General features: G+C 42.7%; 1 protein-coding gene across 1 annotated transcript in view; it reads right to left on the minus strand.

Moving 5' to 3' along the window:
• SLC10A7 (solute carrier family 10 member 7) overlaps window positions 1-18516 on the minus strand; it is an 872524-nt gene that overhangs the window by 690885 nt on the left and 163123 nt on the right. Inside the window, exon 3 of the mRNA XM_086962267.1 lies at window positions 13097-13233. Coding sequence (XP_086818393.1) covers window positions 13097-13233 — 137 coding nt within the window. The remainder of the gene's footprint in view (window positions 1-13096; window positions 13234-18516) is intronic.

An 18516-nucleotide genomic window follows, 5' to 3' on the forward strand; every position in this document is an offset into this window, starting at 1 on the left:
GTCTTCTATTCTATAGCCTATCTCTTGGTCATCGGCTGCTTGCCACAAAAATCCTACCCCAAATATTAATCTTCTTTCCTTTGGTCATGTTAGAATATGCTTTCAGCTTTCAGGGTATACTTCTGAAAAAGAGAAGGACCCACATAAAGTTTATTTTTTTTGTCAGTCAGAAAATTGTCAATATGACCAAGATAAGAAGCGCAACGCCACAACTTAACACAGAGCTGTCATTCATACAGCATGGTAATGCTAAAGGCAGTGACCGCCAGGTACAAAAAGTACAACAATCCGTGACAGCTTGGTCTACAAGAACACTGTGAGGGGAAGCAGATAAATGGAAATGAAGGCTGAAGACGGAAAAAAACAAACAGGAACAATGCAGAATGTGAGTGGTGACAAACAAGAGCAAGAGACAAAGCCGCTACTCACTGTCAAAGAAGAAGAGGGTGCCTAACCACCTTCGTAAGGGCACGATGGCCAAAGCAATAGCAACACGAATGATGCCAACAGCGGTGACAATAGGACAGAAGACTCTGCAGGTCAAGTGCAGTCTGAACAGTATATAAGCCTGACAGCAGCTTCAGAAAACAGCACAAAGTATGATGTCACAGTTTTCTTAAAATAGTTGTCTCATTTGATAACGCCAAAAAGCAGAGCCTTCTCAACCGATGGACTGCTTGGATTGAAACCTTTGATGATTTCATTGATGCGCTAGAAATAGCGGATGACAAAAAGAACATCAAATATCTTCAGAACGTAACAGGAGAATAATAAAAAAAAGTGATAAAGAAAATGCCACAGGTGAGCAGAGTACGTCCGATGCCGAACGTTAACTATAAAAGGTCGATCTTTAATCAGGAGAGCTAGAGAGATGGTGAAACAATGGATGGTTTTTTAAAAAGACTTGAAATGTTCATGAAACACGAAGTTCAGTGAATTCAATGATGAAGAAGCCATTCGTCTCAGAATCATAGGTGTTTGCCTTTCCCATTCGTTCAGACGCCGAATGCTGAGAGAAACACTCAGTCTGGAGCGTATGCTCATGGCAGCCAGAGCAGAAGAACACTCCCACAAAAAAAGCTACTGACATGAATGCCAGAGAAGCCCAGAGTGACTTTGCATTAAGTATGAAAAGCAAGAGAAAACACAAGGTAAAAGGTTGCAAAGTGGTGTCTCTGAAGACGTTTTAATGTGCATTTTCCTTTCCACGTGAAGGTAAAATGTCCCGCCATTTGGCATATATGCAAAGGCTGTGATGAAGAGAACCATTTTGTAACAATTTGCAAAGCGAGAGAAAAAGTGAGTGTGTCAAGTCATGAAGACAAAATGGCTGCCAGTGCGTCACATTGTGGAAACAAAATGGCTGCCAGGAAGTTCCATAAGCATTCCAGTCACGCCCATGGAAGTAAATGGCGAAGTCAGCCGAGGCAAGCAGAGACCGAAAGAGGTCAATTGTCATCTAATTCTTCTTTGATGTCACTGATGAGCGACAAGCAAGAAGACGGGTGTGCGATGTCGATGCGGACAAATGAAAGATGTGCGCATGTAGTCTGATTTCTTACAAAAAAGAATCCAAGTCAGAAAAGAATAGACAAGTGAAATCACGAAATTCATTAGAGTATTACCCCCCAAAGAAATTGAAGGTTAACAGCTGCTATATACAATGTAGCAGAGACCGTGGTGTGTCGATAAATGTCATGCCAGCCGAAAAGTATTATGAACTGGCTCTGGTGCCCTGTCTCACACCACTGAAAACTAAAGTATACACGTGGGCAATCTAGACACCATTGGAAAGTCAAGGTTCATTTATGGAGATTATGAAACATGAAAAGACTAAGGCATAAGCCCCAATCCATGTTTATCAGGGCACTTGATCAAGTGCATGTTTGCTCAGCTTCAACACAGCTGCTGACATGTGAATAATTTCTTAGAATAACGATGTCAGTTCTCATTATAACATAGTGAATCAGTTTCAGTCATTGTCTAATGGATTAGGAAAACCTAAGACAATGAAAGTGCAACTCCACATCAATGAGGACTTTCGTCCTGTTGCTCAACGACATCAAATTGTGTTTAATCTACAAGAGGCTGTCTAAAAAGAAATTGAGACTTTGCTAAAACAGATCATTGGGCACATCACTGCTCTAACACCATGGGTGTCGCCGACAAGTATGGTATCTAAAAAGGACAGAGGAGGGTCTATGCAAATCTGTGTTGACATGTGTCAAGCACACAATGCAATCGAACGAGAACAACACAAAGGTCCGCACACCACCGATACGCTTACCCAGTTGAATGGTGCCAAAGTCTTTTCACGCTTTGATCAGAATACAAATGATATAATCAACTCAAACTGGAAGGCAATTGCAGGAATAGTGTAGAAAAGAAGTCTTCTTTACGCTGTTCAGGTACATTCAGCCTAACAGCACAGCACCAACTTTCCGGCAGGATGTCCAGCATCGGAATGCGTGATTTATAGAATAACCTGCATCACTCCATTCCATGACATAGTAAGGTTCTTACACCTAGATTACAACACATCCCCCTTTCACAAAGAATTAATAATAACAAATGAAGGAAAATAACAAAATAATAACATAGCAGAGACAATGAAACAAGGAAGAAGAATCCTGCAAAGAAACCTAGCATAAGAGAACATTTCCTCAATATAAGACATCTTCTTTAACCTCACAAGAAAAGATCCTGCAAAGAAACATGGCATGAGAGAACGTAATATTAATATAAAACATAGTCGCTTAACCTCACAGGCAGATTTCTACTTCTCCCCAAAGAGGTTTCCAATTCCTTGTATGAGTACTCTCATTCGAATGGTCATGTCCACTCGACAAATTTCTACCATAGGGCATATGTACATTCATGGATTTCCCAGTATATCTCAGCAGCCTAGACATGCTCCACATACACCCTGTGTCCACTTTCACAACATTCTTTATGATGACAACAATGGTGAAAGGCCCAATGAAACTAGTATTGCCCTTCAGAGTATGTCTAGAATTCTTCACCATAACTTTGTCACCAATATTCCACTTCTTGTTTTTCACACGCATTCTGGAGTCATAGTTAATTTTACATTTACGTTGGTACTCAGAAATTCTAGAACGCCTTGTTTCACCAGAAATACCCACATTGGTAAACGCAGGCAACCAAGACTGGTTCAATTTTGAAACAGCTTTCCTCCCTCTCAAAACCTCAAAAGGAGACTTCTGCGTGACCACATTAGGAGTGGTGCGGTGTGCCCAAAATGTATCCCTCGAGACACCACTGAAAGATAATCTCAACTCAGAAGCACGCTGAGCACGATCCTTGACAACCCGGTTCATCCTTTCAGTCAAACCATGTGCCTGAGGTGTATATAAGGCTGTTTTCGGATGAACAATGTTGTGATCCTTAAGAAATGTGCACATCTCATCAGACACAAATTGTACCCCATTGTCAGTAATCAAAAATTTGGGCACACCCTCAGAAACAAATACATCTCTAAGGAAATCAATGAAAGTTTCAGTGTTCACAGAAGACACACACTTGGTAACTACCCACAACCAAAATAACAAAGCGTTCGTAAGAGGGCAACAATTCAAAAGGGGCAACAATATCTAAGCCTAATTTCGACCACACAACATCAGGGACTTCGAAAGGAGATAAAGGTGCAGGATTAGGAATGTGAGACTTATCACTGAAAGCACACGACACACACTCCCTGACAAAATTTTCAATCATGTGATCCATACCGGGCCACCAGTATCTGTGTCTCACTCGAGCTTTGGTAGGACTTCGTCCCAAGTGACACTCATGAGCTATGTTGATTATTCGGTCTCTGAATTCAACAGGAGGAACCACTCTATCTCCTCATAAGATTTCCAAAAATAAATGACAACTCATCCCTCACGGACCAGTATGCTTTAATTTCTTGATCCAACGTTTTATAATCAGGCCATCCTTGATTTGTCCACATCACAAGAGAGACAAGAATGTTATCCTCCTTCACACCATCCAACCATTATTCACTGGACAATGTTGGTTCAGGAACCCATCACACACTCAATTTCAGTCTCATTTTGTTTGTTCTCAACGGGTAACCGAGAGAGACAATCGGCGTACTTATTACTAGAACCAGGTATGTACTGGACTCGAAAATTATATTCCTGAAGACCTTCACTCTAGTGCTTGAGTCTGGGCGTGATATGTTCACTGTGGCGACACAAAAAGATTTTAACTAAAGGACGATGATCTGTCTTAACTAGAAGAGGAATGCCCCAGGGATCAAATTTAAAATACTGTCCATCCAAAACACACTCAGAGCTTCAAAACATGAGTAATTGACTTCTACATCCCTGAGTGCCCTGGAGGCAAACGCAACTGCCCTCTCTTCCCCATCCACAACTTGAGAGAGTACTGCCCCCAACCCCCTGAGACTGGCATCAGTGGTTAACACAGTGGTTAACACAGTTTTCCGGTTGACATCAAATTGCCCTAAAGTAGGCATTTTCCCAATTTCAGACTTGATTTAATCAAATGCCTTCTGGCAATCATCAGACCATAGGAAATGTGTTCCCTTCTTAAGCAGAGCTCTGATCGGTTGAGTCAAACCGGCAAATCCTTGTACAAATTTGGAATAAAACTCGGCAAGTCCCAAAAATGATCTCACCTGTTCTTTATCTTTGGGTGTGGGGGCTCTCAGAACACTTTCTGCAAGTTCTAACTTGGGTTGAATACCTTCTCCAGAGATCACATGTCCTAAATAAGTAACTGTTTCCAACCCAATACAACATTTTTCTTTCTTCACAGTCAGTCCTCTTTCTTTCAACTTTTCCAAAACACAAGTTAGTGTCTTACTATGTTTTGCTTCACTTTTACCATAAACCAAGATGTCGTCCTGGAAGAACATGATGTTGGGTATGCCCTCCAGGACCATCTTCATCATCCTCTGGAAGCATGCCGCTGCCAACTCGAAAAGCATTCTCAGGAAGCGGCCCCCAGAGGGGTCACAAAAGATGTGAGATGCCTCGAGTCTTTTGCAAGAGAATTTAGTGATATGCAGACGATAAGTCCAATACACTAAAAACACGGGCTCCCTTAAGTGTGCTGAGGGACTCCGAAATGATGGGCAGGGGTTGTCGATCTACCCAAATCCATTTGTTTATACCTCTCAAGTCAACACACATCCTAACACAGGCACCACCATCTTTTGGGGACAAAAGGATGGGGACCAACCATTCTGATGCTTCTATTTCTTCAATAACTCCCAACTTGAACAGTCTCTTGTGTTCAGTTTCTAATGGTCCCATCATCATGTTGGGTACTTTTCTTACTTTATGTACATAAGGTACAGCCCTTTATTTGAGAATAATACGATGCTCAAAACCTTTAAGACAGCCCAACCTATCTGTAAAGACTTCTGGAAATCTTTTGAGATACTCACGACCTTGATTTTCACAGTCCACTAGCATGACTTTATCTCTGGGATCTTTTGCACTGGATTGAGCATGATACCTAAATCACGTTGATGTCACCATCCCAACAAATTGTCCCCTCTCTCAGCTACATAAACCTCACCAACCGTGTTTCTATTTTTAAATTGAATACAAGCCTCAACATATCCAAGAACCTTAATTCTTGTACCACCGTAACTGACTGGGCTTATGTCAGGTGGAGACATTGTCATACTGTCCAAACCCACAACCTCACCCCATTGCCTGTTACCATTGGTGAACGGGGAACCAGAATCAGCTAGAACTACAAAGTCATGACCATCTACCAAGATGTTGTATTGGGGCATTGTTATCTTTACTGCATCAACTTCACCATCATCATCATTGATGCTCAAAACTACAGTACGTACACCTTCAGTACTTTTCTCTGGGTTGCGAGTTTTGTTGGATGACTTACAAACTTGGGCATAATGTCCCTTGAAACCACATTTGTTGCATATTGATTCCCTGGCATAACAACGAAGATAGTTCGAGAAGTGCGAAAAACCTCCACGCCTAAAACATTTAGGTTTAGGAAAATCCCCAGAGACCTTGTAGCTGGCATTACTACTATTAGTGATAGTATTCGGATGAATTTCACAATCTGTTTTCACTGGTAAACCTCTGAGGGGACCACGTATGCATGTTTCCTTTTCTGAGATTTTAAACTTCTCAACCTGAGAAACTTTGGCCACACTGTCAGAACTCTCCAAAATGTCACCTTCTGCTAGAGCATTAACATCACTTTGTCCCTCCTTCTTATCATCACGAATTTTCCTAATCTCTTTCACCCAAGAAGAGGTATTTTCCATACCTTTCACTAAGGCAACAGCTTCAGCCAATGTTGGGTTTTTTGAAAAGAGTTTTGCTTTAACTTGAGTGCTATTAGTGCACCTCACTAATAGATCTCTGACTAGAGAGTCAGAGAGTTCACAAAACTCACAAGTTTGTGCCAAGGTCTTAAGAGAAGTAACATAGCTTCCAACCCGTTCAGCTGGACCTTGAATCCTGGTAAAAAAACTTGTGCCTCTCTAGAACGACATTAATGCAGGGACCAAAATATTTCTCTAACATAGTCATAGGCATCTCAAACATCAGCCGGTTCTCCATCCCCATTACCAACTGGAATGAGATCCATACTATCGTAAATATTTCTTCCTTCTACACCTAAATTGTGGAGAAGAATAGCTTGCCTTCTAAATCCTGAGAACTTTTCTCCACCAATTGCTACAATGTAAGAGTCAAATAAATGTCTCCATCTCTTCCAAGGAAGAATCGGTTCACCCTTCTCTGACAAAAAAGGCCGGGGGTTGAGGCATGCTTGTTGCACCTACGGTAAAATTTCAAAATGAAGTTGAAGTACAAACAAATTAAAAAACAAAAGGAAAATCCACAGTCAATATTCAAATGTCACTGCAATAGTCTTTATGAGAAAAACATTGGCATACAAAAACAAAATAAGATTGCTGGAACACAAAATATTTTTTCAAGGATAAAGCCAAGTACTAGAGGTAAATGCCAATCACGCTCAACTCTCACCGAGAGATAAATTAATACAATCCAATATTGAGAACTCTCACCGTGTACCAAACAAGAAGATTAATAAATCTTGTAGAAGATTGTTTGTCTTGACGATGAGGGCAAGTCAGATGCACAAAATGAATTTCACGCTTGAGATCAGCGTGCGTATCAGCAGTCACAATAACAAGAAGCAAAATGGCTGCACGCCGCGTAGTCACAGCGTAATTGCATTCTGGAGTGCGGCATGCGTTCCAATGACGTGTGTGCTCTACTGACATCTCTCCTCCAATGACGCGCGTAAGCCGAATAATGATATTCCAAGCGACCGCATGCCGCGTAGTCAACGTGGAGTGTGGCGTGCGTTCCAATGACAACAAACCGACAATAGGGGCTCAGCGCGAGGATGCACAGGTTTGCGATGTGGCAGTTGAACAGGTGAGCCTCCTGTAATTCAACCTCACGCTTGCCGAAGTTGGTTACATTAAAAAAAAAAATAGAAAACTAAGGGTATTTAGATGATTGCAGTCAATACTACAGCCTCATTTAGCAAAACAGAGAGCAGTAGCGTAGGTTCACCACACAGTCCAAAATTACAGGAAAATAAAGTTGGCAAATAGGGGAGTTGGTGCTGAAGGTGCCTGTCCCCAATCAGGCAAAAGCTCCTCATCGCCAGTGTAGAATAGAAGTCTTCTTTATGCTGTCATTTTTGATTAAATGTTTAAATCAGGTACATTCAGCATAACAGCACAGTATCAACAGTCCGGCAGGATGTCCAGCTCTGGAATGAGTGATTCAAAGAATAACCTGCATTACTACAGTCCATGAAATAGTAAGGTTCTTACACCGAAATTACAACACATAGCACGCCCTTTTCAACTCATGTTTATTTGTTCAGATACAAAAGATTGAGTTCCGAAGAGTCTTCACCTGCCAAACTTTTCCAGGATGTCATTAGATGCATTATACAGCCTGTCACACATGCTTTCAATTACAGTGGTGATATACTCAAATTTGGAGCCACGCGAAAGGAACATGATAGATCCATTACACAAGTGCGCCGTCTACTTGCGGATGCAGGTCTTGCGTTGAGTGCCGAAAAATGCAAATGTCACAAAACAAAACAAAAATTCTTTGCGTGCATTTTTTCGGAATGGGGAAAAACTCCAGATCCAGCCAAGGTTCAGGCTTTTTTGTCTACCTCCCCTCCACAAGATGTAATCATGCTGCGTTCTTTTCTAGATAAGGCCAGCTACTGTTCCAGCTACATCTGTGACTTTGCCACTGTGAGTGCCCCATCGAGAGAGTTAACGAAATGGAATGTTTAATTTCAGTGGTCACAGGAGTGTGATCAAAGTTTTAAAGCAATTAAGCATTGAATTAAAAATGCTTCTGAGATGGCTTACATTGATCCATAATTGCATACAGAGATTGTTGCGAGTGCCAGCCCAGTGGGCTTGGGAAGGATTCTTGCCCAGCAGTCAACATGCAACCACACAAAGGTGTATTGTAGCTTATACTAGACAAAGTTTGTCACAGCATGAACACGCTTACTCACAACCTGATAAAGAAAGCCTAGCTATTGTGTGGGCTTGCAAACACTTTCATGTGTTTCTGCATGGGAAACATTTTACGCTTGTTACTGATCTCGCTTATATTCAGAGGTGTGGGCTGAGATTGCAAAAGTAGGACTACACCATTGTGCACTGGCCGAGAAAAGATCAGAACCCGGCTGGCTACTTTTCTTGAGTGCCCGTGGAGTTCCAGGGTACCCCTTCCAAAGTGGGTGAGGCCTATGTAAAAAATATTGCGAGATCAGAACTCCTGCAGCTGTGTCGGTGGAGAAAATAAGAGCTGCTACCAATGCAGATAGGAATATGCTCATCCTCAAAGACATTATTATGCATCAATCCTGTAGAACACATTCGACCTTTTGATAACGACAGTGAATATCAGGAATTCAAGAATGTACGTGATGAGCTGACCATCACACAAGAAGGGATTATCTTTCGAGGGTCAAGAATTGTCATTCCTAAAAGTCTACGACAGCAAGTCATTGAAGTGGCACATGACGGACAGCGTGGAATTTTTGCCACTAAGCGGGCTCTCGAGGACCGTATTCTGTTTCCTCATCTTGATGAGGATTTGAGCGAGAGCTCCAGGATTGCCATTTGTGTAACCCAAAACAACACAGCATCCTTTGAACAAGTCGGATCTTTCAAAACACATATGGGAGAAAATTGCAGTTGACTTCTTTGGACCCCTTCAAAATGTTCATTACCTTGTCATTAGCTTGTGGTAATTATAGATGAATACTTCCGGTTTCCTCTGGTGGAAGACCTTAGGTCAATCACTCATGATCGAATACTTGAAAGACTAGAAGGCAAATTTGCAACCTGAGGTGCTCCTTCCATTTTAAAAACGGACAATGGCCCACCATTCAATGGTCAGGAATTCAAAGACTTTCCTACTCACTTGGATACCAAGCATCAGCTTAATGTTGCTGTTCAACGTTTCATGAGCACTCTTAAGAAAGCTGTCCAGTGCGATGTGCCAGAAGGACTTAAGCTTAAGTCAGTTCTTCATTCTACTCTTTGTGCCCACAGATCTACCCCTCATTCTACCACCAACGAAAGCCTGGCCACCTAGGTGCCCCAGTCGACCACTGAAAGAACAATTGATGCCCAGAAAGTAAGACTCACTGATTTATCTCAAGTCCTGAATGAAGACAAATCCAGACAAGCATCCATGTACTCTGGACATTACATTTCATAAAGGGGATAGTGTCCTTGTCACGGAGAGGTGAAAACACAGATCTGATGCTCCATTTGATGGCGATCCATTAGAAGTTGTGACTAGTAAGGGAAATATGGTGCCTGCTCACCATCATGGAAAGTTCATTACTAAGGATTCCTCATATTCCTCTGAGTCTGTTGGCTCTAGAAATCTGGACTGACACTTTGTCATCAGACGGTCAGGAGAGCCCCAGAACTGCATCAGTGTCTAGATAACCTGTGCCTGGTGCGGTTGTTTCTGCGGTGTTTCCTCAGCCTCACACTACGAGATTTGGAAGAGTGGTTTGAGCGCCTCAACGACTCATTGAGGAACTATGATGGATGTGTATAAATGTATATATGTGTGTGCTTTTATGTTTGCACTTTTTATTTAACAAAGGGGGATATTTAGTGTATTGTGTATTATAGAGCGCAGGATCCCTATGGTCTCTACCAGACTCTGTAGTCTAGTGGCGAGTTTGAGTGTGGTCAATAAAATTTGTGATGCAATATGTGTCTGTTTAGGTTACACTCAAGAGAATAAAGATGTGCAATACTGAGCTCCATGTTCGGCGTAATTCATTTACATGCTATTGGGCTGGGGAGACGCTACACACTACTGAGCTATAAAATGGCCTTACTGCACTGACCTTTTCTACTGCCGAGGAATATTAAGTTTTCTTTTCCTTCCCACTGTCTTGTGTTAAAGTTTATGTTTTTTAAGGTATCCTTGGTCATACTGTACGGAGGTGGTTCAGGCAAACTTCTTTCAGCAGGCTACCGTCTCAAAGTAATAAAAAGGTGGGCAGTGGCAGTGCAGAAGTGAGGTGTGATGTACAGGCAGGATTTTGTAACAGGCATATATAAAGTAAGAATGTGAGTGTGGCACAGAGGCAAATGGCAATGTTACAGCACAATCAAAAGAGGACGATATTAAGAAGGATAATTAAAAAAGATATGAAAGTGAAATGGTTTGTAGTTGACACACAGTGCAACAAGGTGTATTTTAAAATAAGTCCTGGTGTTGAGTGTACCACACGACATTTTAAGGTATGATGGTTATTATGATCCTCTTTGCTTGGAAGGTATTGCAGCTTAAAGTGATGGCACTGCAAATAATAACTACAGACGGTTTAGTGTTTAGATCTTCAAAAATAAAAAAGCACTTTCAAGTCCTAAATATCCAATTATTTACTAAAATCGCATATTATAAATCACACAAGATCTTCCTAGTTGCTATCGGCAGGTCTTCAAGAAGAAATTCTAAGAGGGATGACAGCTTATCTCAATCATCTCAGACAAATCTACAGATGACAAAGGAGGCATCTGCTGACCATCTGGTTAGAACTAACATCAAGTCCACTTTATTTGCTGCTGTACAGGTCTTCAAATCTTTTAGCAACTTTAATATTAAAGTCGTGGATACCCCTCTGGGTGATTAGCGTGCACTTCAAATACGGATTGATTGAAGGTAAATTCTGTGATCTTCACTTGACATTCGTTGCAAAAATAAAATCCAAAGTGTAGATATGACTGTCTAAAGAGATTATAAGGAAATCCTAACATTTTGTCTCAGTGCTGCTTCTGGACTTCAGAAAGGAACTCACTTCATCATCATACACGCCTCCTCAATTTCAGAAGAGAAGGTATATGAATTGTGATATAAGAGGTGGGCTCTAGTTTGAAAACAAAAGGCTGTTCTTTCAAGTTTCATTCAATGACCTCACTCCTTACATCATTCGAGCAGATGGAACATTCTATCATGTAGTTAAGCCATGAAGGCATACCACCCAGGTCAACAGAGAGGAAAGTCTCTTGTTTTGCCATTCAGCATCTTTCTGAGGGTTTGGGCTCTTAATCAAGGAGTTCATTTTTGCCATTCCAGTGGTTTGTTTCCTAGTATGTACTCTAGGGAAGCTTAAAAAAGTCTTTAGGAATGAAGCAAGGTCACTAACATGGATTTAAATAAATACTTGGGAAGAGTCCGGAGGACCAGCATGCACGTAGGTGCTAAAATTAGATTCAGGGTGATGTAGGAACCATGAGTATGAAAATAGACGTAGAAATCAAATCAGTAAGGCATTTAACACAAAAGATGCATTTGATGCCAGCAAAGATCCTATTACAAAGAACACACAGCATGTTTGGGTCATGTGAATAAAACTCAACAGCACATTCATAAAAATATCCCAAACAGCCCAGGGAATTATAGGACAGGACAAAAACACAAATCCGCGCCAGTTGACCCAAGATGCTTGTTATAAACTTTACAATGTAGTCAGTCAGCTTTGCACATGCCCTTTGAGTTCACTCATCAAGACACAATTTGACCTCCGAGCAACAAATAAAGCAACTGTAAAGTATACAAAGTTCTAAAATCTTTCTTCATATGCTGAAAAGAAGCATGCAAGGCTATTAATGATTCTAGAGCTTTTTTTCGGAGGATGTGGGAATATGCATTGACATTTACAGGGTTGTTTTAAATATATAGGATACATACTGGGTAACTGTTTTGAATGGTCTTAGACTGACATCAATGGGTTCTGGTGACCATATAAACCACGAGATCCAAGGTCAAGAGGTTTGTAAATTTCACCAGAATCCCGAGATAGCAATATGGGACCATATTCATGTTGTCAGTCACATATTTTCAGACAGTTAACTTAAATAGAACATTTATAAAGGACGTCTTTATTGAAAATAGTAAAAGAAATACTGGACTATACTGGTTGCTTGTTTGGACTAAAAAGAAGAATACAATGATTGATTGTGTATCTAAGAATGTAGAATTTGTAAGAAAAAACTCCCTTTGCTAAATAAAAGTCTGTCCTAAAAGTAATGGATTGTTGAAATTGTTCTCTGCAGTATACACCTATAAATGTGGTATGCTTGGCTTTATTTACATTTCATCACTAGAACAGCAATGAAACAATGGACAGTGGTAAAGCTCTGCAGAGTCGATTGAGGTAGTCGTTATGGTCATGAAACTCATATTCCATAGGACCTTACAAATATTTTCCATGTTTCAGATTGGTCTGTCAAATATTTTTCTTTATTCAATGGTGGAAATAAAATATGGTTTTTGGTTTCAGGATTTCCCCACTAGGATAGTTTATTCTGATATTAAGGATCCAACCTACAGCATAATGGGAGAACAGAAATAAGTACATAGTAAGTGGGATTCCAAGAGACAAATTATACATTTTACTGACTGGTAAAACAGAAAGTAAAACCAGTCCATAAATCAACAACAAGGTGAGGAGCAAAGAGCGCAAGAAACAAACAGAATTTCGCAATAACGTTCCAAAAACGTACCCTTTTAAAAGCCATTCATTTATCGGCGTGATTGATAATGCCTGAAGAAAAAACCATATTGCTGTCGGGAAGAATGCAAGGGTAAAGATCTGGACAAACAGGTGCAGCTTCACATGCATCAAAGCACTGGTCAACTCCTGAAAAATAGTAAGCAAATATTATTTAAAAAAATGTCATTTTACGAACAAAAAACACAAATGTGTAGCTTCACAAAAAACATATTTAAGGTGCATTGCAAAATTTAAACTAACTAGTTCAAACAAACTAACTAATTTAACTAGTAATGCAATGTTACTACTCTGAAGAATTAGCAGGACAATAAATACAAGACTTTACGGAACGAAACATGAAGTGTAAATAATATGCCACGTTATGTCACTGGCAACCAAGCTTTTGTTTGGTCTGTACATTAATAGAATGGTGTACCTCCTCTCCGCACCATGAATCATTTAGGAACGTTTTGAAATGTTTAACAGCAATGAAAGACGTGTAAAAAACTCCCCATAAGAGTACTTGCCATAACATTTGTCAACACAGATCTCAACATTATCCCTCTGAAATCCTCAACTGTTGACCAAGTAGGGTCTCTCTCATTCTGTCCCCTTTTGTTGGTATATTTATGTTAAAAATATTGAGAAGAGTTTGCATTTCGTTGAGGGAGGAATAGGGGAAACAGACTACAAAACAAATGTACAAATGTATAAATCAGCCTTTGAATTTCATGGGCACCGTCTTGTCCCTATAAGCCAAAATATTTGTCGAGGATGTAATCGCAGGAAGTAAATCCTCCTCAAAATAGGGTGGCATGCTTTATCCTGGTGCTCTCCGTCTAGGAGAGTGAAGTACCTATGAACAGTTATTCCCCATCAGCTTTCTCAATAAAAGTCGGGTACCTCAGGGTCTTATTACAAGTTTGGCAGTCTTCAATGGGACCGCCACTGCGGCGGTCCCAGGAAGACCGCCAAGACCGCGGTGAGCCCGCCTGCTGGATTACAAGTTGAATCCAGGGGGAGGTGAGGCGGCAGTTTCATGGTGGCGATCTGTTAGGCTCATAGGAGAACCTCATAAGCAGAATGCTGCCATGAGAATGGCTACTGCACGTTCCTGTACAGTGTGGCATGCACCATGTGGTGCATGCCACATTATGCAAGAAAGAAGGTGCAATTCCAGGGAGGAGGGGCACAACACACACAGGATCAGATTCTGCCGGGGGCCCTGCTTGGACATCCTTACCTGCATGTCCGCCATGCAGCCAAAGGGGTGGTGGATATGCAGGGCGTAATATGCTCGGTGGTGCCATTTGAAGACCGCAGCAGGATTCTTGATCCCAGCGGGGGTTGTGGTCCTGTGATGGTCCCACAGCCACACATACTACGGCAGGTGGACCCGTCGTAGTGGTCGGACCCCCACTGTGAGTACGGTGGTTCTAGGACTACTGTACTCGTAAAAATCCCCTAATTACCCAGGTAATCGCTGTCAAAATCATATAATTTTGTGCTATATCCTGACTTATCTAGACATAAATGCTTCCCTATCAGGTCAGTCAACATGTTTCAGTGGCTGCTATACGTGCCTTGGGTCAAGCACATTCATTAGTACCATAAGTAAGACAAATCCTGATGGTAAGTCACCATGAAACAGATCATATACACCCAAAGGTTGTTCCACATAAAGGATGCACATTGTCTTCAGGTATAGGTGGTCTAGATTAAAAAGATTTACAAAATTACGTGTAGGATGGTTATTGTAAACAACCCATCACCACACCTTTTGTGATGATTTCCACACAATTCATATTAAAAATATTTCTCATCAGAGTGATAGTTCCCATGTAGGAAACATCCTGTAAATTCAAAAAGTAGATGATAGTTTTATGAACAAAGCTTAAAAGTTACTTATGTGATAATTTTTTCTTCGTACTTTTCTCCACCATCCCAAACTTAGTATAAAAATTACAGTTGTAAAGTTTCATTGATACAGGAGTCACTTACCACACCTATTTTATTAAAGAATAATAATGCCTACCACTTTATACTGGTAACAGATCATAGCAGGGCTTTGTTTCACTAATTGAAAGATTCACTGCACTCAGAAATCTCTTGAGCAGTAAGGTAATGAGCTTTAGTTTTAAAAATGCAAACAATTCCATACATCCACCAAAGTAAGAACATTCTGTGTCGCCCTTGGAATGAGTCTTTTCCAGCTCCCGCACTCTCTGAAATGGAACCGGGGAGCCAGTGGGAATAAGGTAAGAAGTAAATGTGGATGTCAAAGTAGCGTGCACGTTTCCAAGAGAGTGCCATTCAAACTTCATGTTCAGGAGGGTATAGTAGAAGTATGTGCTGGGAATGCTAATAATCACTGTCTTAACCACGGTCTGTGTTCCATTCTACTTTATCATTCAGGCCCGTAATATGGCACACAGATCTTTGGCCCCACCATTGCTCTCAGAAAAGTAGCCTGTGACTAGATGCTTGCAAGGCAGGCTGTCCAAAATATATCATGTGCTCTATGTTGTTCCCTAATATGGCTAATGAGTTTAGTCACTGTAGCCCCCGTCAGTAAATTGTTTCCAAGTTCAATCATCCTTGTCTTTACTTTTCCCATGGTCATTTTGATGTACGTCAAACCACAGGAACATGCAATACTGGAGACCTCTTGGTCCGAACTATAATTCGTATGGAACCTTTGTTCTCATAAAGTTTGTAATCCTAAAACAAGTATATGTTAAGTAGTTTAGTGAAAGTACATACTGAGGACGACCTATAGGGGTAAAGTACAGTGAATTTCCAAAAATGGAATAGTGTTAGTCAATATTTTTATAGCTTTTTGCTCTTTTACAATGTGTTAGTACGTAAAAGATGATCTTGTAAATTCAAAGATCTTTTAAATGCAAAAAGCACGCTCATAGTTTGCGACACTCATATTCTGTAAATAAAATGTTTATTGATTGCTCCCTTTATCTGGCTGTTGTAGATAAGATAGGTGACCCTGCGGATACTGTCTTAGGAAGCCTTCGCATACGTTTTTAAGTGTCACTTATGATTGTTTATGGCTTACTTCTTGGCATTACAGTAGTATCCTAGTAAGATAACCAATAATTTGATGTTTCACAGCAAAGTCTCTACTAGATCATTAAAATCAGCGATGCTGGAACAATGTCTTCTAATTATAAGAAAGTTCCCAAATGGGACTTAAAGGGCACAGATGGATTCCGTCATATATTATTAATGGACTTAAGTCAGTGATCATAGTGTGGATTTTTCTTTTTAAGATCGATCCTTCAGCACTGGTACAAAGAAATACAATTCTATCTTTGTTGTGGTTGCATTGAATCTAAGGCTGACTCCTCTATGACACACCTTTCCCGATGATATCATCAATGTACCTCTTTCACACTGATATTTTTCACAGTAAGGGTTAGTAATATAATGTACTTCCTTCAGTTCTAAGGTACGAGCATAAAGTTTAGGCACACTTGGTTTGAAAACCGAACCGCCTGAAGTCTCACTCACTTCCAAAAGAAATTGCCTGTCATGGCCAATTTTGTGCACCCTATCCTAAGTCCATAGGAGTGTTGTAAAAACAATCTGTGTTATGTAACATCTATTCTACTTAATCCAAAGTGCTCAGTTGTGAAATGCTTGAACTGAGAGCTCCTACATCTAATGACAAATGTAGATTTATCAAGCACAGTTGTATTGTCTATCCATGATAAAGTTAAGAATGTCATTAGCGGGGGGCGTGGCCAAGCAGCATGGCCGACAGGACGTGAGCTCCTTCGGCTCCCTGCCACCCGCCGCTTAAATCCTGATTTGTGATCCTTCCAGCCCACCTCAGAGTGCTGAATTGAGCTCCAGCGATCCCAGACCGTGCTGTACTCCTCCGGTCCCGCCTTCAAAACTGTGGCCGCCCGGATCATCAGAGAGCTCGACCCGTCCAGTCCGACGCTGGGCCTGCCTGAAATCGAGGCCGGGGACTGTGGCCTGCCCCGACCATCGGCTGCTCTAGACACGGGGGGACCCATTGCCATCGGGCCCCCCCCCACAGTTACCAAGGCGCCGGAGTGGTGTTGTGACCATCGTGGGACGGGGCGCCCAAGTGGGCCGAACATACTGTCCGGCTGCGGACCTGCGGTGGAGGCGGCGGCTGCCGCCAATTGAGGCCGGGGATCGGGCCTAATCGCGGCGGTGACGCAGGCTTGCCGGAGGGCCCCATTGCCATCGGGGAACTTTACGGCGGCGGAGGCATTAGCAAGAGCCTGGATTGCCACACCTGCCGGTTCGAGAGGCACGGTGAAGAGCTGCCGTGCCGGTGGCTGTGACGGGCTGTGCCCTGTCGGGGAGCCTGGTGCGGAGGAGTCCGCCGCCTCCGGAGCTGTCTGCCGCGGCCGGAGTGTCGTCCTGCATGGTGCCTCCTGCTGTCTGAGACCCGGCCCTTGTATTTGAATTGTGCCCCGGCCCTGAGGTGAGGGGCCGCCTGTCCACTTCGGGACAGGGCCGTGAGAGCTTGGGGGCCGGGGACTGGGCCTGCCCATTGAACCTGTGGGAGGAAGGGTCTCCAGGGCACTTGCCGCCATCAGGGGGTTTCTCCCCCCCTTACATGGGAGAAGTACAGGTGGACAGCGGGTCGACGGAGGCCTGAGTCCCGACTGACCGGAGGCGGGGTTACCGGTGACCGGACTGGGAGCGGCATACTGGGCCCCTGGAACAAGTCTCTCCTGGTGCTGGGGGACTCACATCTATGGGAGCTATCCACTGACACTGGGGCACAAGTTTTGAGGTACAGCGTCTAGATGCCGGGTGGCCCGGAGGAGGTACCCTTTGGGAGAATGCCCTACAGCTGATGGAGGTGGGAGTCTACCGTGTTGCCCAGGCATAGCGCCACTCAGGACTGGAACCGGCGCCTGGGCCTCGCCTCTCCTTCTGGTTCTTCTGATCCTGGGACGCACCCCCCCAGTCCCCTCCTGACCCAGCCTGCATGAGTGAGTGAGGGACAGCTCAGATAGGTGGCCGTGGCCCCGCGTGCCGGCTCCTCCAGGACGATTTTTCAGGGGATACGCAAGCCAGAGCTACGCATTTGACGTCCCTGGTCAGTGGGGGGCCCAGAAGTGAATATAGTGGACCTGGTGGCCTGGTGCCCGGACCGTATAAGACATCTGAGTGTGCTGCTGTGCCGACGAGCTAGCGGATAGGGGACGTTTGAGAGGCCCTCCGCCGCAATTCATGATGCGCAAGGATAGAACACCTCGGGTGGTGCAGCCCAACACCATTAGACAGTATACTACGCAGAGGCTCCCTTCTCAGAGGCTCACTCGCCAGTCAGGTCAGGAGGAGCGGGGGTCAGGCACCCGAGGAGCCGTCTCGGGCGGAATTGTTGAAGGCGATACAGGGGCCTTGGAATGTCAGATCAAGACTGTG

This window comes from Lissotriton vulgaris, chromosome 3_1 (assembly GCF_964263255.1).
Source record: "Lissotriton vulgaris chromosome 3_1, aLisVul1.2, whole genome shotgun sequence".
NCBI lineage: Eukaryota > Metazoa > Chordata > Amphibia > Caudata > Salamandridae > Lissotriton > Lissotriton vulgaris.